Source organism: Heptranchias perlo, chromosome 8, assembly GCF_035084215.1.
Source record: "Heptranchias perlo isolate sHepPer1 chromosome 8, sHepPer1.hap1, whole genome shotgun sequence".
Classification (NCBI taxonomy): Eukaryota; Metazoa; Chordata; class Chondrichthyes; order Hexanchiformes; family Hexanchidae; genus Heptranchias; species Heptranchias perlo.
Window position 1 is genome coordinate 91,830,298 of NC_090332.1, and position 27,688 is coordinate 91,857,985.

General features: G+C 41.1%; 1 protein-coding gene across 1 annotated transcript in view; it reads left to right on the top strand.

Moving 5' to 3' along the window:
- Window positions 1-27,688, top strand: part of utrn (utrophin) — a 664,298-nt gene that overhangs the window by 98,132 nt on the left and 538,478 nt on the right. The window contains exons 3-10 of the mRNA XM_067989572.1: window positions 7,164-7,225; window positions 11,989-12,081; window positions 14,429-14,506; window positions 16,564-16,656; window positions 17,005-17,177; window positions 19,881-19,996; window positions 25,094-25,257; window positions 26,250-26,453. Of these exons, the coding sequence (XP_067845673.1) occupies window positions 7,164-7,225; window positions 11,989-12,081; window positions 14,429-14,506; window positions 16,564-16,656; window positions 17,005-17,177; window positions 19,881-19,996; window positions 25,094-25,257; window positions 26,250-26,453 (983 nt within the window). The remainder of the gene's footprint in view (window positions 1-7,163; window positions 7,226-11,988; window positions 12,082-14,428; window positions 14,507-16,563; window positions 16,657-17,004; window positions 17,178-19,880; window positions 19,997-25,093; window positions 25,258-26,249; window positions 26,454-27,688) is intronic.

Sequence of the window (27,688 nt, forward strand, 5' to 3'; positions counted from 1 at the left end):
TGACCATTCTAGAGAGACGAGAGGCCGTCTTTGTTTTATCGCCGCTGTCCCAGAATTGGCCATTGGCTGCACCTCTCTGATACGCCGTGATGCTCACTGCAGTGTATTCTAATCGATTCTCTAGTAAATTCGCCACTGGAGGATCAGGGCACACAATGGTCTAACTTACCTTGCTCGTCGCCAATATCGCTGTTGCAGGAAATTCCTGGCTACAGTTTAACTACTGTAGCTATTCAGACCTTCTTGAAGCTGCATCCTGTCTGCCATCTGTGGGTGTTGGCTGAGGAAACTGTCACCTAACTCTGTCTAAATTGGATCTGGTTATCCCCCCCTATCTGCTTGTTTGGAGGAGGATCTACTATGTTTGCAGGTACAATTATCCTATGATAGTCCAAGGGTCCCCCTCGCCCCTGGGGATACCAGGAAATAAACTGAGTTGACTCAGTAGTGGCAAGAACTCCTTAGTGGAGGTGTAATTAATTCCAATAAAAGATTGATCTGGTCGCTTATTACTATACTGATCGTCACAATCTAGATTTTTCATTGGCTGTACAATCAGCCTTTATATCAATTAGAGCTTGTGTGTTAACTACGCGTAATGTTCTATATTAAGTTAGAAAGAACATAGTATAATTTGCACAATCTCAGTGCTGCAGTCTATACACTTCATACAATTTAACTCAACATGTCTATATAAAATGTACAATATAGTGAATAAATCATTATATTACAGAATAAACTGTAAATAGTATATCATATCTGCCACTCTCAGCAATCCAAAACCTTGCTAAAAGTTTGCAGTTGGTGAAACACTGATGTTGTTAAGAATCGTAGCATTGAGAATGTTCTCTGTGTGTCGGAAGGAAGTGGAGATTCATTGTACTTGGGGTACAGTTCCTCTGTTTGGTGAGACCATTCTTTCTCCGAACACAATCTGCTGTTTACAGAAGCAGCTGTTGAATGAGACTACTTTTTCTTCCTGTGGAGCAAAGTTGCTGAGGGGCGGTTACTCATATTTTAAATGCTATGCAGTGGAGGATTGGGTTTGCTGTAGTTCAAGGTAAAATTAATGTTCTGTAAACTTAGCTGGTTTATTTCTTGAATGAAGGCACTTAATTTTCAGAGGCTTGTCGCTGCTCATGACATCACACCTAAGATGGTCAGACGTGGATTGGTGCTGTTTCTCCACAATCTTTGGGCATTGTCTTGCAGCAATCATTTGGAATTGTTGTGATGTGGAGATGCCGGTGATGGACTGGGGTGGACAAATGTAAGGAATCTTACAACACCAGGTTATAGTCCAACAGCTTTATTTGAAATCACAAGCTTTCGGAGGCTTCCTCCTTTGGAGGCTTCCTCCTCCTCCACCTGACGAAGGAGGAAGCCTCCCAAAGCTTGTGATTTCAAATAAAGCTGTTGGACTATAACCTGGTGTTGTAAGACTCCTTACATTTGGAATTGTTGAGCTGCCTAGCTCGACATGGTGTGTTAGTATCTTGCTGGTATGAGGCATATTTATATTAGAGAACAGTCTGGAGCTTTGAAACATGCTTGTGGACATTCCTGAATTTATTAAATCTCTGATCCTTTATCCCTCTGCTCTTTTCCTTGAAAAGCCTCTAGCTAATTACCCCTCTTTGTTCCCAAATTCCTGCACAGCAGATGATAAAAAGGGTAGAAAACCTGAGGCTAGAATGGTTGACCTTTTTGACAGTTTCAATTAAGCAGAATACTTGGGCACGCCAGCAAAGTTTGACTTCTGCTATATCCTTTAAAAAGTCTTAAGGACAGAGCAAATACTAGATGATAAAGTGGTAGTGGTATTCAATAGTTAAAATGTAAATGTGTCTCTTCGCTGAAACCTATTGTTGGACATCATTATTAAATACCATAATACATTCATAAATTGAAGACTAGTCTCCCTTTCTAATGCAAGGTAAACTTTCATCAGTATTCCATTTCCCAGTGTTCCATATTTGTGCCTTAACTCTACTGGCTGTCCTGCATATCAGGCTGAATGCAGACATTGTAATTTACTTATTTTTGGAGCTCTGTGACACTTAAGATATAGTGGTTGACTTGAAGGTTGACTTCAGTAATGACTAGAAATAAAATGGTAGGTTGGCCAGTTGGTCTTCTGTTACAGTACTCATAGACAAACAAAAATTCTGTCTAGCTGCAGCAGTCTCTTGTGTTTAATTCTCTGATTCTTTCTAACTGCTTCTTATTGCCTTAGTTTCTACTTTTTCTCTCCCACACTTTGTTGTTGTCTCTGTGTATCTCTTATTGTGTGCTTGTGCTTTCTTTAAGTCTCTTCTGTATGCCATTTGCACATGCATCTTTGCTGATTGACTCAGTTTGTAGCTTTTAACGTCTAGAGAACACAACAAAATGCAACTGACATGTTGGAGATGGGTAATGGGGCTGAGTGAGTAGAAGTCTGGAGCTAGGAGGTGCTGAAAGATGCATGGGTGAGAAAGAATTTATGGAGCAGGAGAGGAGGACAGGGCTGGTATGATTATCTTGTTGCATTAGATCCAGAGTCAGCTCTCTTGGATTGGTGTGTTCGGGAGCTGCTGCAACATGCACTACTGAGAGAACCTGGGAGCAATCAGGGAGGCTATAATTTCTGGAGCTGGCAGCAAGTGGGATGCATTGGGGTGCAAGAAGGGAGCCATTGGGTGGGATGGGAGGTGTTGGGGACTGGGTGAGGTAGGAAGGCAGTGGCACTTGGGTGGGATCTGTGGTGTCTCGGGTGAGGCAGTAGGATTGTAGCGAGAGCAGGTGAAGCAAATCCACACTATTGATGGGCTTGGTTTGAGGCTGGGGAGAGGAGCACGGAGGTGTGACTGGAATATAACTAACTTGATAGAGTTTTTTTGATGAGGTAACAGAGAGGGTTGATGGACATTCAAAGGGTATTTGATAAAGTGGCACATAATAGGCTTGTCATCAAGGTTGAAGCCCATGGAATAAAGGGGGCAGGACCAGCACGGATACAAAATTGGCGAAGTAACAGGAAGCAGAAAGTAGTGGTGAACGGTTGTTTTTCGGATTGGAGGGAAGTATACAGTGGTGTTCCCCAAGGGTCGGTACTAGGACCACTGCTTTTCTTGATATATATTATAATGACTTGGACTTGGATGTACAGGGCACAATTTCCAAATTTGCAAATGGCATAAAACTTGGAAGTGTAGTGAACAGTGAGGAGTATAGTGATAGACTTCGAGAGGACATAGGTAGGCTGGTGGAATGGGCGGACGTGTGGCAGATGAAATTTAATGCAGAAAAATGCAAAGCGATACATTTTGGTAGGAAGAATGAGGCGAGGCAATATAAACTAGAGGGCACAATTCTAAAAGGGGTACAGGAACAGAGAGATCTTCGGGTATATGTGCACAAATCGTTGAAAGTGGCAGGACAGGTTGAGAAAGCGGTTAAAAAGCATATGGGATCCTGGGCTTTATAAATAGAGGCATAGAGTACAAAAGCAAGGAAGTTATGATAAACCTTTATAAAACACTGGTTTGGCCACAACTGGAGTATTGTGTCCAGTTCTGGGCACCGCACTTGAGTACAGATGTGAAGGCCTTAGAGAGGGTGCAGAAAAGATTTACTAGAATGATTTCAGGGATGAGGGACTTTAGTTACGTGAATAGACTGCAGAAGCTGGGGCTGTTCTCCTTGGAGCAGAGGCAGTCGCGAGGAGATTTGATAGAGGTATTCAAAATCATGAAGGGTCTAGACAGAATAGATAGAGAGAAACTGTTCCCATTGGCGGAAGGGTCAAGAATCAGAGGACACAGATTTAAGGTGATTGGCAAAAGAACCCAAAGGTGACATGAGGAAAAACTTTTTTACGCAGCGAGCAGTTAGGATCTGGAATGCACTACTGTGTGGGGGGGGGGGGGGGTGTGGAGGCAGATTCAATCTTGGCTTTTAAAAGGGAACTGGAGAAGTACTTGAAAGGAAAAAAAATTGCAATAGGGTGGGGGAATGGGACTAGCTGGATTGCTCTGGCGCGGACTCGATGGGCTGATTGGCCTCCTTCTGTGCTGTAACCTTTCTATGATTCTATATGATGTTGGGGGAGCAGGGCTGCGGGGTGCTTCTGTGAAAGTATTGCGAAGAAAGGTGGAAGCAGAGCTGGAGCTAGAGGCAGGACTGACTTGGGAGAGAAGATGGAAGGGAAGTCGAGCTGGGAGTAAGCAAAATCAGGAGCAGAGCAGAGACTGGACAGAGAGTAAAATGACCATCCATATATCCATGGTCTGTGTTGTACTTACAATATTTTTACCTGGAGCAAGTTCACTATTATTTTTGTTGCTTGTGATGTCATAAGATTAGAATGTGCTAGTCCATCCTACATAACAACAGTGACTACATTTCAAAAAGTACTTCTTTGGCTGTAAAACGCTTTGGGACATCCTGAGGTCATGAAAGGCGCTATGTAAATGCACATTCTTCCTTTTTCTTTCCTTCTTTGTGCCCTTAACTTCTTGTAAAAGATCACACTTCTAGAATGTGTCAGTGCTGCCACCCTGAGTGATGTGAGCTGAGTTGGAGCCTCTAATGTTAACGCTTCCCAGGTCCATTTCTGTTTGACATGTACAACCGTTCTTGCATAAAAATCATGCTTCATTCAAATCTAATAGATGTCCCACTGAATTTTCAAACTTTCAGACCATTTGAGTTCACGGTGATTGAAGATCGAATTCCCTACCCCCTCTTATTGCTGTACTCTGTACAAGAATCCCTGAAATGGTTTTTCATTGTTACAGTGGAGTTTACCATCTCAGAACCATGAAGAGTAACTAACAGAGTTGCGTTGCCAGTTTTTTTTTGCTGATGTTTGGATGGAGGATTCCGGTCACACGAGAGTTAATTAGTTGCTTTTGTGCCCATTAACTGCCACTAGGAAATTGCAGAATTTAGCAAATATTTGATGATATATGAAACAGTGGCAGAAAGTCCTGAACCTGTGTTTGGTACTAACCTTTCATCATTACTGTATCATCCTGCTCTGGGATCTTTTTTGTAAATTAGAACCTTACAGCTAGATATGTATCAGGTCATGGGAGAAAGAGAGCAAAACATTGCTGTCCTGTTTTTGTCTGCTGTGATCAATTGGTGCATCGCTACCGGCTCAGCAAGTTTAGTGTGTCTGATGCGATTGTTCTAGCAGCAGGTTGTGAGTCCCATTATCTGGGTCTGCACTACCATTGGCTATCTGAAGGCTGTGTAGTTTATATTAACCAGTGCCATCAATGGCATAAAAATGACGCATCTGCAGCTGATGACACATAAGGTAACAGCTCCTCATCATGGCGGGTTCTGAATACCAGTGACAACAAATAGCTGTGTAATGTGCAGATTGTGTAGGGCCAGTTACAGGGGTGATTATAGCAGCACTTTTACTTTAAAGGGCTGTTGGTTATGCTGCAGTACATTTAGGCTCCTGAGCCTGGCAACCTGGCCCTTGAAGCTCAGGTAACTCAGTCCTATTTGTGCTTATGTTTCTTATTTGCTGGTTTGTCCTGTTTAAATTTTGTGGTTGGAAAGGTGCTTAGTGCCGTTGCCTCATTGGTGGATGAATCCTAAATCAGAGTACCAAGTTCTGTTGGTATCAGCAAGTTGTGATGTATATAAATTAATGGAACATGGATTTTATCTTTATATAGGCTGCCGAGGCTACGTGGCATGTACTGATGTGGCCCAAAAAATAAAGCTTGGACATTCCTGTTGTAGTTTAAAGGGGCCATAAATTCTCTACAGTATCGTTTTTGGTCTGACCCTATTCAAGCTGCAAATCACTAAACACGCTCCCACTATTCATTGGGTGAATGGTGTATACATTTTTAAAACTTATTTTCAGATAGCTTCTGCTACTGCGCCGTTCCCTGTGGTCTTTATATTTCTTTCATAGTTGAATTCAATGAGAATTCTTTCAGATAAACCGAACTAATGACGTTTAAAAAGAGATGAAAATGAAGTCCAACATTCTGTGTCCGTGAAGAGCAGATGTGGGCACTCTCTTAGCCCTCTCCCTCCTCCCTCCTGTTCAAGAATGTAAATCAAGTATCAAGTGACCACATGAAGTAATAGTTCGTCTGGCATTTTAGAGGAACAATGTTGCAAATACTCCTAACAGTCCTGATTTACATTAAGAATGGTTGATTTAAGATTAATAAGTAGTCATGCAGTAGAATGCGTTGCACTATACTATAGAACTGGAAATTTTCACTACTTTCATAGACTCGTGAAGATATAATTATCACAAAGCGCAGCGTGCATGCCAGGGAGTGGCAACTAACATGCCATTTTAAATTTTAGTGCGGAAACTTCTGCATCTGAAACATTTATTGCTTGCAATAATTAGGTGATGCTACTTGTTGGTAATGTTTAACACATGAGAAAAATTGCCCAGTGTTGGAAATAGGTTCACCCCTGGCTGTGATGTCTGACACAGCTTGCTGACGCTCTGTCGATACTCGACCATTTGGGAAAGGAACTGGAGAGCTGCCAGAGCCCAAGGAATAAATAAATCAATTGCACCAGGAGAGGAGGGTGGAAGGAGGTGGGAAGATTTGACTGTTTTGACCTGCAGGCTGCCTAAAATGTGCAAAATGTTCAGCTTTTATATAATACCCTCTCTTGGGCAGGCAAAGTTCCTAGAGGCTTTACCTGCACTACTACTGATTTTTAAGAACCTACGCGGTCAGCTCAGGACTTTTGAAAGAGTTCTAGGGTATAGTGCAGAGTTTCATTCCCCCTCTTCCCTGCCCCAGACAGATGTGCTTCAGCAGCTTGGGTCCATGGTTACTCAGTAACCTTTATTGGGAAGTTTGCATGTGGACATGGCCATCTGGGCCATGATGGTAATCGACTCCTGATGGTCATTGCTTCGCCTTGCAAAGCAAGAATAGCATTTTTCAGCGGTACTGGAGGATAGCCAGCACTAAGAAACAGTACCCTGGAAAGAATCCAGAGGTGAGAGGAGAGCTGGAAATTAGCAAATGAAAAAAATTGATGGATTGCTTATCGAAGTTTGAAGCCCAGAATTGTAACGGCGGATTTACCTGCTTACTGCATGTTCTAGACCCCATGACTTTGCGAACTAGTTTTGATAACTGCCAACCTGTTGTATTCTGTTTTCTTTTCAGATGAACATGATGATGTACAGAAGAAAACCTTCACAAAATGGATTAATGCACGTTTTGCAAAGGTAATGTTAAGATGCAGTGCGAGAGTTGAACATTGTTGTCTGGTGCACCTCCACTTCCTGGTGTTGTGACAACATAAGACTGTTCAGAATTATTGTATAGTGTGCAAAACTGCTTGAATGAACTGGACAGAAATGTTTGTTCATTTACTCCGTGGCTGTGGTTTACTGTGTGGGGGAGACAGATTTTACTGTGCAATTTTTTGAAATTCTGGGTGACGTTACTGGAACACTGCTCTGCAGCTTGGTCTATCGTACTGAAGTTGGGAGCGCACAGTGTGACCTATTGTCTATTATTTCTGGGAGTAGAATTCCATATTTGTTTATAGTTCTATTTTTCAGTGCCGTTGTCTGAGTGTCATCAAGTGCTGGGAATTTGCACTTTTTCTTTCCCCTCAAATTTTTCCATGGCGTAGCCACTTCCTGTCCAGTTCCTGTTAAGAGATCTGGCAAGCTGCAGCCTTGATGTGTTGGGTGTGCTGTTGTTCCAATGCAATGTGGCACAGTGATTTGAAATGGACCTAATTTCTCCACATCTTGAAAATCTTCCAGATTTCTAGCACTTTAGCAACTTGTGGAATTTGAAGCGAAGGTTTAACATCATCTCTGCTGTTTGACACTCGTGCTGATGCTGTTTCAATCAGATAAGATTGACCCCTGATACACTCATTAAAGATTGTTGTACCAATGCATTTACTGGGATGTAGCTGGCCAGCTGAGTACTCGTGATATAGTAGGACTACAATAGACTTATTTTTCCCATGCATTTTAAATCCCAGCTGAGCTATTGGGAAAAGTAATTAGAATAACTGAGGTGTTTTCCCCCTCAGGGTCCTGAGAGGTTGAGGGTGGGTGGGGGGGGGGGGTGGGGAGAGGAGAGGAGAGAGAAATCCAAGATGATTAACACCAGGTTGCTATTGTGTAAGTTCTGTCCATCAGTTGAGCAAGTTGTACATCAGGTGGGGAAAAGGCATAAGATGCCTGAGGTCTTAACGGAGACATCAAAAAAAAAATAACGCCAGTAGGGGAGGGGACTAGGATGGTTAGTGAAACAGGACATTCATGTGAGAACCACTAAGTGGGGGCAAATGTCTGAAGGGAAAACAAATTTGTAGGGAATGGGAATTTTTTTGTCTTGAGAAAAACAAAGTTTCCCAGGAATAGAACTGGTTACAGTTCATTGTAGAGCAGATCTCCCAAAATATTTCTCATCTATTCCCGTGTGAAAGTGCTCTCTTTATTTATTCTTTGCTCTAGTTTTTGAAGAATTTGGAGCTTTTTAAACAAAAATCTCTTTGAATATGTAACTGAATCTACACGTACAGCAAATCAATGTATTTCTGCTCTAACTGCACACGAGAACCTACATATTACATCGATTGAGCTATTTAACAAATAAGTTATTTTCTGTAGCTGTGCATTAGTGCAGTATAGACTAAACTGGCTCCTGTCATCAATCATTATGCACACTATGTTGAATTGAGCCCTCCAGTGTAGAACCTCATGGCCATGTATAAAGTTTAAGTCAGTGTTTCCATTAATTTGCACACCTCAGGTTGCTGATATTAACAGATTGTGGCATTCAGAGTTGGAGGGTTGTGGGTTCAACCTCCACTCCAGGAGTTGAGCACATGACCTAGACTGACACTTCATTGCAGTACGGAAGGGAGTGTTGCATTATCCACGGTGCCTGTTTAGGTGGGTGTAAAAGACCCTGTGACACTATTCAGAGAAGAGTAGGGAGTTCTCCCACTGTCCTGCCTGGCATTCCTCTGCGGCCAACACTGCCAAAAACAGATTATCTGATCATTCATCTCATTGTTGTTTGTGGGCCCTTGCTGTGTGTAAATTGACTGCTGCATTTCTCTACATTACAACTTCAGAAGTAATTATTTGGTTGTGAAGCACTTTGGGACATCCTAAGGATTTGAAAGGTGCTATATAAATGCAACAACTTTCTTTTCTTTCAGATTTAGTATTACCTACTAATGTGGCAACAGTGTTTTTTAAAAAAAAAACCCTTTTCAAATCCCAGGCCCATGAAATTTAAATAGGACAAACTAGACAGTAAGAAATATAAGCACAAATTGGCAGGAGTAGGGAACCACATGTAGTCTGTAGTTTGGACTCCTGCTCTGGTATTCCTCTTCCAGTCCTGAAGCTGGTGGTTTCCAGAGTGTAAATGATGTCTTTGGCACTGTTGAGCTGTGTAAAACAAGAAGGTTGACCGGCTCAAATCTTGGAAAGAATAGTTTTAGAAAATTTTACTGATGTCCCCCCACTCATTTTGTTCTACTGGATAATGTACAGGATGATGGAAGGTCGAAGTTGCAATCGATATATATGGAAATGCATTTTAAAATCTGGTGATGTCACTGAGTAACTAGTGAATTGGGTAAAACAATCCTACAACGTAATCAAAGTGCTGCAGTATATGGCATTGTCGATTGTACATGCAGACACCAGGATTTCAGTCAAAGGTAGCGGGCAGTGCCTGTGTTGCATTCCAACGCTGGTACTGCATGCGAGTCTTTTTCAAAAATGGAGAAATTGGTATTTTGTGGAGTTTTCCTGAATTGTATCAGTTTCCGTTTAAATTTAATGGCAAGAATCGACCTTGAGAGCAGCCAGTTTAATGCTAAGCTGCACATCCTGAGAAGAGAACTCAATTTAACCCAAGCACCACAGTCTCAAGCACAGTGGTTTAACCATGAGTGCACAGTCTCGAGAGCAGCAGCAGTTTAATCATGCGCACCAGTCTCGAGAGCAGAAAGCTTAACCATGACCAACATAGCCTTGGGGACAGAAAGTTTAACCATGAGCGCACAGTCTCGAGAGCAGAAAGCTTAACCATGAGCAGCAGTTTAACCATGAACAGCAGTCTCGAGAGCAGAGAGTTTAACCATGAACAGCAGTCTCGAGAGCAGAGAGTTTAACCATGAACAGCAGTCTCGAGAGCAGAGAGTTTAACCATGAACAGCAGTCTCGAGAGCAGCAGTTTAACCATGAACAGCACGATCTCATCACTTGGGGAAGTGCAGTTAGTGCACACCGCACAAGTAATGTTCTGTGTGCCCACACGTGCAGTACAGATGCTGGGACCAGACAGGCCCACAGGCAGCATATTGCGTTCAGCAGGCAGTCACATATACAGAATGCTTGGAGCCTGGACGCAAGAGGAAGTTGCCTGCCCTAACCCAATTCAGTGATTGCTAACGTTTCCACTGTGATACTTTTTTAAAAAAAAATTACTTTTTTTGTTCAATGCTGTGAAAGTGTACTGGAACATGCAAGATATTCACTATTGGCACAAAATGTTATAAAAACCTAATGTGGGGAGAATTAAAGGAGAATGCAATGCGGACAAATTCTTGTCGTAGAGTATCTCCCTGATCTTAATTTTTTGAAAAGCTTTTTAATGATCCCTGTTTACCGGGATCATTTGCTTATTGATTGGGGCATTTCTTTTTTGTTCTTCCTTCTTAGAAGAGACAGATTCAAGCTTGGGGTGTGGTCCCACAGATGTTATCTGCCCGCTGGTACCTCGCCCAAATGGCCATTCTTTGTGTATGCTTCTAGTCAGTCAGGTTTGGATTACTATTCACCCATGGGGGTGGTACAGCTAAGCTCAACGCTGTTGTCACCTGAGTTCCATCCCACAGAAATGAGAACTTTGGATTTCCCCCCCGTTCTCCCTCTTTCTCTTCTCCACACTCCACACGTCTCATGTGCTGAGGATACTTTTAGTATCTGACTGCTGCTCCAGGTGAGATCTGCTAATTCGCCACTGTGCAGAGACTAAACCAGGGACCTGATTGGTCTGTTATGGCTCAGTTCCAAACTGGGTAGCCCATGTGCTTAATTTCAAATCTCTGCTGGGTATAGTCAGTGAAAACTTGGCAGTAAGTGAATACAATGGTAGTATTTAATGTCCTTATGTTTCATCTGATGAGAGTAACTACTTGTATTTATGTGACACACCTTCAATGTAGTAAAACGCCCCAAAGTGAGAAATGAAATTGGACACCGAGCAGTGGCTGGAGGAAGGTTAGGGCAGGTGACTGAAAACATGGTCAATGAAGTAAGGCTAGCTCATTGTGATCAGCTAATTCAGCACAGACTGCGTTAAACTAGAGAACCTCCTGAGTTGTTGGGGAGCTAGATGTCACCATGTTCTAGAATGATTTCTGAACCTGTGATTAGAAAACCTAGCTCTATTTTGCTTGACAACTAGATGACTGAGTTGAAGTAAACTATAGAATTAATTTTTAATGTCTTGGTGCAAATCATTAACTGTATGGGAACAAGAATTTGCCGAATCAAAGAGCTGCTCTGAAAAGTGAGTTTTCACCCTGGAAACTACTAAAATCAACAGTGGTGAAGGCAGCCTTGGCCGGGTATCACAGCCACTAAACAGCTCCTTCTGCCTGGTGTACTTGTAAGTCTGTTTTCATAGTAATATTTTACAGGATTCTGGGAATATAATGTCTCAACTGTAAATATTCGGGGGAGAAAAATGCTCTTTTTGTTCATCCATCAGTTTTGTTATGAAGGTTACTTACTGTATCTCACCTAGAGTTAAGATAAGACTTTCATAGTGATTTAAAAATCTACTTTCATCAATGGATATCATGCGTGAACGAACTTGCATACTTCCTCCGAGATGCAGCTGTGATCTGGGCAAGTTCTGAAGTCCACTTCAAAGACCACTTCTCCAGCATGTTGTTTAAAAATGGGCATTTTCTGATTTTGTGTTTCCGCTACAGGGTGGAAAGCCACCAATCAAGGATCTATTTGCTGACCTCCGCGATGGCCGGAAGCTCTTAGATCTTCTGGAAGGACTTGCGGGACAAGTGTTGGTGAGGAGTTTTTATTTTAAAAACTGCGCACTTGCTGTATACGCGATGCAGAATAGAACACTTTCTACTCTGATTGATATCATTTTTATTTGAACAGTTACCATTTGTGGCACTGAGGTTCTGCCCTCTATCTTATGGTTTGATCATGCTGCAGAACTTCAAACTCCAATATCTTATGGTACACATAGTTTTAGATAGAGGCAGTTTTGTTCTGTAGATTAACATCTATGAGGGCTATCTGGAGAATGCAAAAACTTTGTCGCCAGCTGTGACTGTAACTTCCATTATCCCATGCCTGGCTAGATTAATGTTGAAAAGAATGGGATGCCTTTAGACAGCTTAAGAGAGGATTTTTAAAAAGTTAGTATTTACATTTGTACTAAAGATTTTAAAGTTTTTGTGTTTATGTGCAAGGCGTTCTGCACCAGTAGTGATAACCTTGCACCCCTGACTCTCAGTCCACCAAAGTTGCACCCCCCCTGCCCCCGAGTTCTAAATAGAAATCACACACGCTCCTTAAAGTAATCATCAATTACATCTCGATTGACTTTTTTTTTCTCCCATGTGGCTGATATTAAACCTTCAAGAATTATAAAATTGTTCAGTGCAAAATGAGCTTCATCTGATTTTTGATTCACTCCCTAGCTTCCTGGGCTGGTCCCCATGCTAAGGCCAGTATGATACTGACTGTGCGATGAATGGAGACTGGTTTAGTTTTTGCTACCATTTCCACTGTGTGATTCTTATCTCTCTTTTTAAACGATTGCTATTTCTTTGTCCATTCAGTTTTCTCCCCTCCTGAAAGTGCTGCCTCTTGCTGGGACACAGTTCCAAGAGGGCTGTATCTCCCTCAGGAAGCCGTTCTTCATGTGTGAACCTAAACAAGTGAGTTGGCAGGCTATTCTTCTCGCTGTCTCAGGTGCCAGGCAAACCTCCCCACGACTGGCTGGAGGAGAATAGGAATTCAGTCTGTGGAACTGTGCAGCCCCCTGCATCGCCCGCGGTGCAGCGTGTTTTGGAACACCCCTGCATCGCCCGCGGTGCAGCGTGTTTTGGAACACCCCTGCATCGCCCGCGGTGCAGCGTGTTTTGGAACACCCCTGCATCGCCCGCGGTGCAGCGTGTTTTGGAACACCCCTGCATCGCCCGCGGTGCAACGTGTTTTGGAACACCCCTGCATCGCCCGCGGTGCAGCGTGTTTTGGAACACCCCTGCATCGCCCGCGGTGCAGCGTGTTTTGGAACACCCCTGCATCGCCCGCGGTGCAGCGTGTTTTGGAACACCCCTGCATCGCCCGCGGTGCAGCGTGTTTTGGAACACCCCTGCATCGCCCGCGGTGCAGCGTGTTTTGGAACACCCCTGCATCGCCCGCGGTGCAGCGTGTTTTGGAACACCCCTGCATCATCCTAGCTCTGCTCGCTTCCGCTGAAACATTCTGTTTTCTGAAAGCCACTGTAGATAGAACCTCAAAATGCATCAATTTTAATATTTATGCAGATTAAAAGGGCTCAATTAAATTGAGCTTAAATTGGGGGTGGGGGGGGGAGGGGGCATTGTTTTATTGTGTGACAGCAATCTATTTTATTGAGTCTTGCACGTGAGCATGTTTAGGAGGTTAGTGTGTGTTTTCACTCTACTGTTGATTTTGTAGAATAGGTTCTTCTGTCAGCATTGGATTTGAGTCATGAGTTTAGTAATTCAGTTTTAAAGGTGGTTCTCCTATGTATTCATTGTGCTTATTGTTTGAATTGTCTAGGAGCCCACTTGCCTTTACTACAGTTTGCCTACATCTGTTGCACTTTTTTCTGGTTACAGCTTTGTGTTCTCACTTATGTAGCAGCACTTAACGTGTCTGTGTATTTTCCATTAAGGTTGCTTGTTCCACACCAATGTATCTGTGTGACAACTTTTTTAGGTGTCTTGGCCTTTGTTTTTAGTACGAACAGGAATAAACAATTTTCCCAAACCAGGTGACGTGTGTGATTACCATTTCATCACCTCAGATTTAGTACTTGATTTAGATTGGTGGAGAGAATTTAAACTCGAAACCATGGAAATAGTTGGTGGCTAAAGCACAGGAAAGTTTTATGATCCATGCATGTGCTTTGACTCTTTGTGAAGCACATGAGCAGTTTTTACTGGCTTTGATGATATTGAGGAGTGTTAAGTAACTGCTGTACGTTTATTATTTTCATTGCTCTGTTCCTCTGTTCCCATACTATAATTACAGCAGCAAGTTTGGGATCACAGCTTATAGTGATTCTAATATGCAATTTTGCTAATTTTTTTCACAGCCTCCACTTCAGTTTGGTATGTTTCTTTTTTAAAATTCCTCTTTCTCCAACAGTCCAAGGAACGTGGCACTACCAGGGTGCATGCTCTTAACAATGTCAACCGAACCCTACAAGTGCTACACCAGAATAATGTGAGTCATTGTTTTAAATAACTAATCTTTGCCTTCAGGATGCTTCCTTATTAATCTTTCAAATTTTGGTTACATTTCATCGCTTGTACTTTTTTCAGCATCTGGTAACTTTGAGAATCATCTTTTTACGTAGTCTAATGCAGGGGTGTCCAACTTGTGGTCTCTGAGCTTTGACAACCTAAAAATAAGTCCGATTTGTATTTATTTCTTGTGTTGTTTGGATTTTGTGGACCCGGAGTTTTGAAAAGGGCTGTTTTTAGCACTGTGGCCAAATTGGTGGATAAATCGTAAATCAGGACACCAAGATCTATTTGTATCAGCAACTTGAGATATATGCACATGAATGGGAACATAGATTGAAGCTTTTTATGGAACTCCCAATGCTCCGTGGTATGCATCGATGTGGCCCATGAACACAGAAATTTGGATACCTTTGGTTTAATGGGGGGAGGTTAGTTTACAAGGATAACATTTCAGTGTAAATTTTAAAATGAAAGCTGTCAGCCTTTTGCAAGGTTGTGTTAAAGGTTATTAAAATTTTTCTCTGGAAGCAGCTGAAATTTTCTTAATTTTTCACTGATTAATCTTTCACTTAAAATGTGATTGTGAGAAAAGATAATTAGTATAGAAAATGATCAGGTGCAAATTAGTGCTTGATATTGCATTAAGGTTTGAGTAAAACATTGTGGTTGCAAGTATTTCATTGCACCTGTCTGGTATGGCAGCCGTTAACTGAAAGCATCAAACGCACGTTCAAAAATACTCCTTTAACCCTTATGTTTGGGAATTTGGATGCTGCAAATTTACACATGTCAGCTGAATATTTTTATATACATTTTATATTGTCTGGATAAGTATTAAAATTCGAACGCATTTTTATACAAGAATACTTTACAATTTTGCAACATTACATCTCTGAAATTTTGCTCCTTCCCTCCCTCCTTTGTTTTGTTTTGGATGAGGAGGGATGTTCTCATATGGTTTATCAGGAAGTGTAATTGGCTGTTCCTGGGACCTGCCTCCCTTTTCCCTCTCCCACAGCCCCATCCCCTAAAAGAAAACAATTCTGTTAAAGACCAATTCCTGCAAGAACTCATGGTGAGTTTTGGGGAGTTTAGTGACTCAATGTTATAGCTAAAGGGTTACCTGTCAGCTATTTTTTTCACCAAACTCTTAATCCCTGTCTGCTACACAAACTTTAACTGTTGATTTAGCATCGGTTCAGTGAGTCAAGCTTTAAGGATTTTTTTAAAAATCCTGTGCTGTTCAAATATTTTTTGAGTGAAAAAGTGGACTATTATTTGTTTGCATTTGATATCAAATTGCATAATTTGTTGCCAGATTATTTTTCTCTTTATCTGAGCAGGTATACTGACAAAACCAAATGTTGTAGACAATTGACCTGCAAGTACAGTGACAAGCCATAGTGACTTCACAATGTGCATGTACTTTTTTCCTGAATAATGAGCATTATAGCCTAATTTAGAGGCAGCAAGCAGAATTAAACACTATTAAACTTTTCAAATTACCCTTTCAAAAGAAAATCAGCAATGGATTATAATTACAGTATTTTAGAAGGAAAATTAAAATCATGTGAAGATTTAAAAAATGTAATGCCATTTCTGGTTAGTACGTTAAACTATCAGTTCAAGGAATGCATGCTAACTTTATAGCTTATGAAATCATTTGATAAAAGTGGAGTGATAGATTTAACCTTAAAATACTGGTGATTTTCTGTTCATAACTATCTGGCTGGTTCTCTGATGTGTGCATCTCCAACCAGCAATTGAAGACTTGCACACGGTCGCTAATGTGAGTTCTTTGATTCAGCAGAATCAAGAATGGTTACAGCAACAAAGGAGGCCATTCAGCCCATCGAGCCCGTGCCGGTTCTTTGTAAGAACATTCCAGTATAACGTAGTAGCTCTCCTTTGAGATGAACTTTAAATGTTGCTGTCCTTTGAGATTAACTTTTGAGATGTAAAACTTAGTGAATCTTAAAAGATTTTAGTTTCTATCGTGATGTAAAATTCACTCCTTTTCCTTCCCTCCCCTAGGTGGAGCTGGTAAATATAGGGGGAACTGATATTGTCGATGGAAACCATAAACTGACACTTGGGCTTATTTGGAGTATCATTCTACACTGGCAGGTGAGTAAACAGTTACAAGCTCAATCCATCGGTTGTTTATCTACTGAAGGGTTCTGATGCAGCTTCTGCACCTGAAACTAAGGAAGCCACCAGCTAAACTTTAAAGAGTAACTCCTCACGTATGAATCGATCACCATCCAGAGCAGTGAAGGTAGACTTGACTGAAGCGTAATAGACAGCAGATAGAGAGAGTGAAATGGTCTCTGTGGGTACTAAATGTGCACCTAATGGTTGAGCCGGCTGAACAGATATTTTTCTTTCCCTAGCTTCTGCCAGAGATTGAAGTGGTCTAACTTTAACCTCTCACGAGTTGTTTTAACTTGGCTAATTATATATTATTTGGTACAGGTCAAAGATATAATGAAAGCTATAATGTCAGATCTGCAGCAGACAAACAGTGAGAAGATTCTGTTGAGCTGGGTCCGCCAGTCAACCCGACCCTACAAACAAGTTAACGTTCTGAATTTTACAACCAGCTGGGCTGATGGACTTGCTTTCAATGCCATTCTTCATAGACACAAGTAGGTATCAGTCAATAATTAGACAAGTAGATGTGTACTAGGATACTATGCTACTTGTACCAGAGGTTTGTTTGATCCAGATATTATCTGTGACACCAAATGATTACTAGTTGAAATTTTACTTTTAAACCCATTGCCTTGTCTCTTTCTACTTGTTAAAAAAAAACTTGGATAGTCAGGTAGCTGGTTGATAGAAAGACTTGTTAAAAGAAGAAGGATGGATTTTTTTGTGAATGTAGTTGCAAATTAAAATTCAATTTGATCTGTCGTTACACTATTTCAGAATTGTAATGTATTATGTTTTCCTTCTGACAAAACTGAACCATTTTTCTCTGTGCTGTTATTTACTTCCTTTTTGGTGAGGGTCATAATGGTTAAAACCAGGTTCAATTGAAGAATGACCCAATCTGGCTAATGCACATCAGCCTTATAATTCAGGAAGGCATGGATATCCAAATGTTTATTGTTACCATTGTTCTTGGATGAAGGAACATCTCACAGTTTATCTAAAGTTTTTGTTTGGAACAGGTTAATTTGTTCCCAGGCATAGGGGCCAACCCATTCAATTGAAATACAAACATATTTTGTGTCATTTAAAATATATGTTTGATTGGAAGCTTTATTTGAGTTTGAGAGATACATTGTTCATTTCCTTTGTTCCAGTCAAACTATAGAGGATTTTGAAATTAGATCCAAGTCCCAGATCAGTTTTTCGGTCCTTTTGCAGCCACTGTAGAGAGAAGGGGACAAAGGGGTTCCATGGAAAGTTAGCAGCAAATCCCTGTGAAAGGTTAGCAAATGCCCATGTAAGGTTATGATCAGGGTCTTTGGTTCAGGCTAAGTTTTACTTGATTTTTAGTGCAGGAGACACAACTTCTTTTATATATCTGAGGAAGAGTAATTAAGTTTGTAGATTACTGCAGATCTGTTTGTTTTGATACTGTCTACTTATCTATTTACTGTTACTAAATCTGTTTGGTAGCTTATAGGCTAAACCACAGTCCTATTGCTTTCCTTGTTCATAGAACCTAAGAACATAAGAAATTGGAGCAGGAGTAGGCCATACGGCTCCTCGAGCCTGCTCCGCCATTCAATCAGATCATGGCTGATCTTCGACCTCAACTCTACTTTCCCGCCCGATCCCCATATCCCTTGATTCCCCTAGAAATCATGTGAGGCCACGTGATATAGCCGGTATGCCGAGTACAGTGGCTGGGATTTCTGTTCAAACCTTGGGCTCGATACAGTTATTACCTAGTTATTGGGCATCTGGTTTGTAGGGAGTGAAGGCTCCCTTTGTGAAGTGGCTTTTTAGCTCATTTTCCTCACATTGAGTGCCAAAAGTCCAAAAGCATAATGTTTGTCTGATTTGTTAGATGGAGTTCAAGTTTTTAGAATCTGGCTTTTTTTCCCCCTCCTTTCTCCTGCACAGGAGTTGGTGTCCAAGATGCCATTATTGATGGGCAGGTCTTGATGATAGATGTTGGCAGGCTATTCAACTGTGGAGGCATCATAGCCGAGCCCAGCTCTGCCTCCACCCGACATCCACACCCATTCGCATCCAGCAGTGGTCATTGGATAGAAGTGAGACCCCTTGCCAGTTTTTTCCCTCCCAAATCCAGTTCCAGTTGTAGCGTCCCAAATATTAGCTGGCTGAGATCATCTAATTTAACACAAACCAGCGATCGAACCTGAAACTTATTGGGTTGTGGAACTCGGCTACTTGCTCGATAAACTTGCTGTGCCATCATGGGAGCTAGAGTTTTTTGTTGGCAGTTGCATGGTGCCCAAATACCTGCTGATTTTATTACATTTGATAACTGCTATTTAGGATAAAGATCCTCTTTATTGTGAGCTTTGGTTTGTACATAACACAGAAGATATTATGTGGGACTGTAAGGAATTATGTTTTTGCTTGTATGAATTTAAACAGACAGTGGGTAAGTTAGTGTTACTTTCACTCAAAATTCACCCCAACTGTAAGAGAGGAAATGACCCAGATCTACTGTATTGGCAGTAAATTAATATATAATAAACTTTTGCTTTTGAAACTTTTTAGGATCTTAATAGGGAGAGGTTCTTGCCCACTTAGTGGACTTTTTATGTTGCACTTACTATAGTTATAAGAAACTAATGTGAACCTTAATTGAAAAATAAATGTCAGAAGTATGGAAAGCAGCTCCCTTTATTCCTCTTTCTCTCTCCACCCCCACTTTGCCGTAGCATGCAATTATCCAATAAATATAAACCACTCAACTGAACCGTTGCTTTTTAAGTTGCTGTATAATGTATACTGTATAGTAAGAGGATGCAGTCAGTATCATGAATGTTTATTCCTCTTCTCTTTACTTCATCAGTAAGTGCTTGTCGGCTATTTGACCACTGGAGGGTCATCCCAGCTGAGCACAGTCCTGCCATTACCTGGCATCCACACATGTACTTCCGTGGGGGTGAGACTGGTGATGGTGCTTAGTGATCTCCAATTGTAGCGTCTCCTTGGCTGCACTAGCTGAAATTGAGCACAGATCAGGGACTGAAGCTGGAACCTTGCTGGCACTATGTGGCTCAGTGCCATACCATGTGGGGCAATTGCTCAGAGATCTAGGCAGTGCCCATCATACTTTGTTTATAACTTAAAATTATCCCCCTTTGTCATTTTGTTTCTCGTTTGAGCATTGTTTTAAAACCATGTCTCTCTTCCAGACCAGGTTTGTTCAGCTGGGATAAAGTTACAAAGATGTCAGCAATGGGGCGGCTGGAGCATGCTTTTAATATGGCTAAAAAGCACCTAGGAATAGAAAAACTGCTGGACCCTGAAGGTAAGCTATAGTTTAGTGTTAGCGAGCCTGGCTCAGGTGGATTGCACAAGCGGTAAGAATTCATTCTGAATTATATAAATGGGTGAGACCAAGTAGCGCCACAAAGTTTCAGTCATCTAATCTGCTGTGCTTCTGATCTTGGCATTGTTACTGAAAAGAGGCGGGGGGGAGGAGGGAGATTTGGAGGTAGAAGAAAGTAGTTACTGAGGCACTTTCATATACCACCTCACAGTGCATTAACAGAGGCCTTGGAGTAGGTTGGCCACAGTCAGTTCATGACCCAGGTCATGATGTAAAACCCAACCTAATTTTATAATAAAAATAGAAAAAGCTGGAAATACACAGGAGGTCAGCATCTGTAAATAGAAAACATGGTTATGTTTTGGGTGTACACTCCTCATCAGAACTGAATATTAAAAAATAAATAGACGTTTTAGCAAGGTTGGAAAAATGAGAAAAAGGCATTGGGGTGAGATTCTCCAGCTATACCAATCACAAGGAGACTTAAAGTAGTGAGCCACATGGAGGTCAAGGTTGCACTTGCGGAGACGCTTGATAAAGTGGACGCCTAATTTCCTTTTGGTCTCCTCCGTGTAGAGGAGATGGTGGCAGGAACAGTGAGTGCACTAGATTGGAGCGTACCCCTAAATTGCTGTCTCTAATTTTGCAACTTTTTGTTTACCATTTTCAAACTAACATTTGACTTGGCAAAAAGAACTTTGTAATAATCAGTAAGAGTTATTTTGAACAGTTTAAGTGGCCTAGATTGGTTACAGTGAGCCCTTGTGTGTATTTAATTTCCCATACATTTACAGTGCTGGCCAAAAGGGACTTTGCTCATAAAACTGTCCTCTGGAATATTTCTCTGTTGCGTTGGCCTAAAATAGGATTGTGTGTTTAAACACACAATCCTATTTTATTCATTGAAAGCTGTAAAATCTGTATGTGGGATTATGTCTTACACTTGGGAAGAGTGCACTTGGTCAGAGGAATTTAGCTTGGTAATTTCTGTAGAAAAGTGTGGCCTTTTCTTGGCAGTTATTGTGTTTTATTTGCATTCTTGTCTATCTCCAGTTTTATGGTAGAAGATGGGGAAGTGATGGTATTTTTTTGCTGGACTATTCATGATTCTGCATTTAGTGACAAAGTTTGGATTCCATTTATAAGCTGTAGCCTTGTAAATTTGGAGGTTTCATTACTAACAAAATAAGGTGTCGATATGTGCGAATCCAACATTGTTTTAATGCCATGCATCCAGGGTTTTTGAAAAGATTACCCAAGGCAAAGTGATTTTCCTGTGAAATCTCAAATGATTTGTAATGGATGCCATAAATTTCATGGCTTCCTGTAACTCTGAAATGAGCTGCTCAAGTGCAATGTAAGGTGAGGGCAGTTGAGGTACAAATGTCACAATGATGATGATTAAATACATCCATGGAGAGTTTAGTCATTCTAAATAATTCCCTAAATTTGTGGTGTTCCAAATGCTTGACTAATTGTTTTCAGCCTTGAGAAATTTCATTTACAGAATGTTTTTTGCAAAGTAGCACTGACGCGGCCACCTCCCCTGTTAGAGATTGCGATAAAGAATGATGCAAGATGTATTCTGTATTGACCTTGCCTTCCATTTCACGGGAACAGTATCATTTCATTCAAACGCAAAGGACCAACAATCACCGTTGTCATTTTATGAAATAGCTGTATAACCTGTTTTGTTGTCATTGAAAATGGGCATTTTTAAACTAATGTTTTTCATCTGTATTGTTGGTATTCTAACTACTGTCCTTTTGATACACTTTAAGTATTTTGGTAAACTCCATTGAATGTTGGGCAATGGAATTGAAATATAGTTTCGGTCACAAGCAAGTGTTCATTTCTTGAGTACTACATTGGATTATTTGAGATTTATAAAGCAGCAAGTTTAAAAAAAAATTAAAACAGAAAATGCTGGAAACACTCAGCAGGTCAGGCAGCATCTGAGGAGAGAGGAAGGTAGGAACAGGAGTAGGCCATTCAGCCCCTCGAGCCTGTTCCGCTATTCAGTTAGATCATGGCTGATCTGTATCTTAACTCCATCTATCGGCCATGGCTCCGTAACTCTTAATACCCTTGCCCAACAAAAAGGTAGGGTTAATGTTTCAGATCTATGAACCTTTGCCAAAACCCTCCTGATTTCCTGCATCTGCTGTATTTTGCTTTAAACCTTTTAAAATTTCTTTTACATGAAAAATATGTAACACATAGTCATGTAGTGAGCAAGTTCTGTCCAAGATAACTGGTCAAGGTGTAGATCGTGGGTTATCGAATCTAGAAATTACAATGCAAAAAGAGGCCATTTGGATCATTGTAATCCCATTTCCCTGTCCATTTCCTTTTATCCTTTAATATTTTAATTTTCAAATACTTATCCGGTTCCTTTTTAAATGCTATTGTAGATTGTTACTCAATAGCCACTTGTGGTAATGCAATCCATGTTCTAATAGCCCTCTGTGTGAAAACATTTCTTCTAACTTTCTGCTTCATTCTTCTTGTGATAATCTTGCGTTGCACTCAATAGTAAAATACAGTCTGTATGGTAAAATATGAAAGATAAAAGGTAATTGGTGGGTGCGCCAGATAGTCTCAGCACTGAGATGCACCTCCGGGGGAAGTTATTGAGTATTTCAACAATTTAGTCAAATCTGGCACCTGTATGTAAGAAAGCTACAAGTCAGAGGAATTCAGTCTTGGTCCATAAATGACTAGCTGGAGTTCTGTATCCTGGAGATATTAAATGTCAATTTTGTAGGAGTTCTGGTGGTGCCAATCTGAAGTGATGCTTCTAGGATCAGTAAATAGTGTGAATTTAAAGTCGTATCTGCTTCAAGTGAGGTGTTTGTAGAGAGCCTCATCACATACTGGCAAATAGCTAGGTTCGAAGTTGCTTTGGTAAGGGTAGTTTCAGCTTTGCTTAATATCATGGACCAATGTAAGCAGTGACTGTGGCAGAGAATATGATTGTAGTATTTCTATTTTACCAGGAAAAATCTTACATTTGTAACTTAGCAGCTTTTCACCAGTTAGAACTGATTGGCGTGATTAATATTAAACCTAGATGAAGGACCAAAGGCCCATAGTGCAGAACATCAAGGTTGAAAAGATAAGGAGAGGTGAGATAAATTAAGTAGTAATGATTGGGTGACACCAAGGTGGGGGGGGGGGGGTGGGGTTAAAAGCATGTAGATTGTAGGAGGAACAAACAACAAGGAGAGGGAGTCCCAAAGCAGGCCCTAAGTTAGAGTAAGAAAGGTGCAAGAGTCTTGATTTCAATACAGAGTGGATAGGTGATGTATTTGGAGCTGAGAAGAAATAAAATAAATAGTTGTGAAATTGAATTCAATAACTCTGGTCATTTGTGAGCTGGGACCAGAAACTGACCATGGATTGTTGTAAAAACTCAACTGGTTCGCTCATGTCCAACAGGGAGGGGAGCTTGCTGCCCCCACCTGGTCTGGATTACACATTACTCCAGCCCCATGCTCGATATTTTGACTTTTAATGTCCTTAGGGCATCTAGGATGAGCAATAAATTCTACCTTGCCAGTGTCACCCACTGCCCAGGAACAGATTAAAAAAGAAAACTCAGGAGGTGCAATCACCATAGTGATAGCAATAAAAAAGATGTGATAGGCTGCGCAGGAATGTATGGTCAGAGACTAGAGCTGAGGAGCATTGCCTATTGGACAACCAACATTTCCATGTATTGTGGGTCAGTATAGAGTAGTGTTTTCTGTACTCTGCTGCAACCTTGTGCCATAGCACTAACCCAGTAGAGCACGTCACAGCAGCAGTGTGCTGAAGTTCTTTTTCTCACACCTGTTATCTTTGAAATTGACACCTGATGCCAAAATTTGAGCCATTTTATGCTGTAAGCTAATATTAATGAAGCACTGATTCCATTTAGTACCCTGAACCCATTGAGGAGTCTTTCATTCCATCATTTGAGTTTGGATTAGCCCGTCCCTAGTTGATATTAAGAGTGAACCACATAGTGTGGGACTGGAGTCACATGTAACCCAGATACTAGTGAACCAGTTGGGTTTTTATGACAATCCATCCTGGTCATTTTTTTTTATGCCAACCCACAAATTACCAAATTTATTGAATGCAACTGGGATTTAAACTCTCAACCTCTGGGTTGCTAGTCTAGTACCATAACCACGAGGTTACTGCACCCAATCCGACGGATCGTGCATAACCCACTGTGTTCACCGCACCTTGAAAGTTATTTTTTGAGTGCCTCGATAGTGGTTAAGGTGTTCACTTGTTAGCCCTATAGTTTAGGATGTGAATCGCAGTGCTGTGTGATATGTAAGTACACAAGCTACACTTGGTATGAGTTGCACCATTTCTTGGTTGGACCCCAGCGTGACATGTGGTAGAGCAATGCTGCTCCTGGCCAAATATTGTCTCCTTTTGAATGAGCAAGGCTTTAGTTTAAGAGTGGTGAAGTCTGCAGCTTATTTACTTTCCCTTTGGGATATTGTACATATGTCTCTGAAAATTTGCCATAGATGTTGATAGTACCCTTGTATTGAGCAAATCTTTCTTCAGAAACAATATGCTGCAGCTGTGTGCTGTTTTGAGTGCAAGATCCATTGGTTATAAAGTGAGTTCAATCTGGTTCAAGTATGGATTTGCAAAATTTTTATCCTTCAGGTGAATGGATTTAGCATTGGCTTATGAAGTACCCTCTTACTGTTGTACTTTTGGGCTTTGAAACCTGTAATATTTGTGCATCACTCTTGCTAATATAAAGAAACAAATCAAACTCTTCTGTGTGAAATTGAAGTCACGCCCTCCCCTCCCCCCCCCCCCCCCCCTTTCATTTTAGTGCACTTTCTATAGCTCTTCAAAGGTGGCCATTTGGAGAAAGTCTGGTAAAAACATTAGAGGGTTTGTGTAGGATGCTGAATTTCAGTTCCTTTTTGAAGAGGGTCCGGTCCCTATGAACGTTTGACACCAAGTAGAGGCTTGAATAAACTACATTTTTATTTTTACATCTCTGCGGTGTTTGTCTAGGTCTCTGTTTCTGATTTATGTTATGTTTTTATGCAGATATTGCTGTTTCCCTGCCTGACAAAAAATCCATCATTATGTACGTAACCTCTTTATTTGAGGTGCTCCCTCAACAAGTCACTATGGAGGACATTCGTGAAGTGGAGACTCTGCCGAGGCAGTACAAAGTCGAATGTGCACAGGGTCCGTTATCCAGTCAGCAGGTATGGGACTCCCTGTTATCATGCAGTTAGTGAAGTACACTGTGGTACGAGTTCTGGAGTGAGACTAGTGAATTACTAATCTCACCCCAGAAATCCTCGCTCAACTGGAATACTGGTCCCAGATGAATCCCTCAACATTATCGGGCTTATTCTGCTGATGCGCTCCTGTCGAGCACGGCTCTGAGACAGGCACACATGTTGCTGAACGCAAGCCCGTGTACAGTTTAGATTTTAGACTGGGGAATCTTTTTTGTTTCTAGTAACTTTTTTGCTATTCATTTAATCCTCGTAGAGAGATGCTAGAGACTAGCATACCTGAGTGATCTAAGGATGGTGATGGCCATAATGCTGAGTTATTAATCTTGGGTAAATTAGAAATTTTGATCCTCATGGGGTACTGTGTTAGACTGGTTACTGTTTGCAATTGGTTATAGCATTTTGGCTTTAATTGTAGAAAGTGGGAGGTAGTGAGCCTTTATTAAGCAAACAGCCTTAAAGTAGGGTGTCACAGTACTGAAATGGCCCTTCTCGAAGTCACAAATGGCGTCCTATGTGACTGTGACCATGATAAAGTATCCCTCCTCATCCTTCTCAACCTGTCTGCAGCCTTTGACACGGTTGACCACACCATTCTCCTGTAATGCCTCTCCTCCATCGTCCAGCTGGGTGGGTCTGTGCTGGCCTAGTTCCATTCCTATCTATCCAGTCGTAGCCAGAGAATCTCCTGCAATGGCTTCTCTTCCGGCTCCCGCACCGTTATCTCTGGAGCCCCCCAAGTGTGTAAATCCTAAATCAGAACACCAGAATCTGTTCCTGTCAGTGACTTGAGATATATGCAGATTATTTGTGGGCCTTTGAGGCATCATGGGACGCAGCTGTACAGTCCCCTGAGCCAATTGAAGCTTTATTCGATCATTTAGATGATCCAAAGTTCTTAACTTACAAATGAATAACTACCAACTTAAGAGATTATTTTTCTATTCTTTGATTAGAATGTAACCTCAGAAGAGGAGACACTGAGCTCTCGGGCAGAAACTCCCAGCACAGTGACTGAGATGGAGGTGGACTTGGATAGTTACCAGGCAGTTCTGGAGGAGGTTCTAACGTGGCTATTGTCAGCTGAGGACACTCTTCAGATGCAAGATGACATCTCCTCTGATGTTGAGGAGGTGAAGGAGCAGTTTCACATCCATGAGGTATGCAAAGATGCTGCGAGTGGATTGGGAACTTTTGGGCTTACATTTTGTAGGCTTTGGCCTTATACTCTCAGATAGTTAAACCTTTGTTAGAGAGAAATAAAATACATTGCAGTTAACATTTATTAATGAATAAACAAAGTGCTTTCAAAGGACCAAGCCAATTGTCTTTGATTTTAGCTGCTTTTATGCTGTTTCTTAAATCCTCTAAGTTAGATTCCATGAAACAAGTCCCAGTACTTATGTTGTTAAACCCATTTTACCTGAGTATACAAAAGGAACTAATACATGTTCTTATTGTAAATATGTCTGGTCCAGTGAAATGTACCGTTGCTGCTTGCAAAACTCACTTTATTTGGACTTTCCACAAGGTCACTTTAATTGCTGGCTGGGTTTCTTACAAATCTGAACGTACACAGAGTTCAGAAAGGTTTGTTTTAAGCACAGATTCTGCATTACAACAACTTGCATTTATATAGCACCTTTTTAATGTAGAAAATGACTCAAGGCGCTTCACAGAGGGAAGGAAAAAAGTAGATAAAAGGTTTAATGAATGGCTTTTGACAATGATGCTTTATCTTCAAGTGGCTTGTAAAAATAGAAATTGTTGAGATTTCCATGACAGCAGTTTAAGCAATACTACCGTCTGCGTGTGGGAGTAGTTATTTGCTCTTTCTCCCCTTCTCTCTCCTGATCAAGCAAGAACTGATAGGTGGGTGAGATGCTTCTAGGCTTGTACTACTCTTGATCCAGCTTTTGGGAGCTACATTAGTGTTCTGGGAATGGTCCATTTGCTTACATATTTAGGTTGCACACATCTTGAAGTGGATGTGAAAATGCTAAATATTTACATAGACTTCCATCCACTCCCCTGCTCTCCAAACATCACACTTAAGACAAACACTTAAACATTGGTGCCGCCAGAAAATATTTTGTTCTAATGACAACAATTGTACAAGACTATAAAAGTTTTCTTTTAATATGATATTCTAAAATAATCAGAGAAAAATTGAGGATTCCAAGGGGGTGTTTTCTGAAAACTGTCCTCGGGTTGTTCTATTAAATCCTCACATAAACTGAAACAGTTCTTTCTCTTGCTAAAACACCGTGTGAGTTGTAACTATTTTTATTTCTTTCTGACAGTTTGTACTTTTATGCTACGAATGTTATGATTTTAATGACCTAATGCTTTTATTTTTCTCCCTTATGTTGAAAATGTGGCGACCCATGTCACT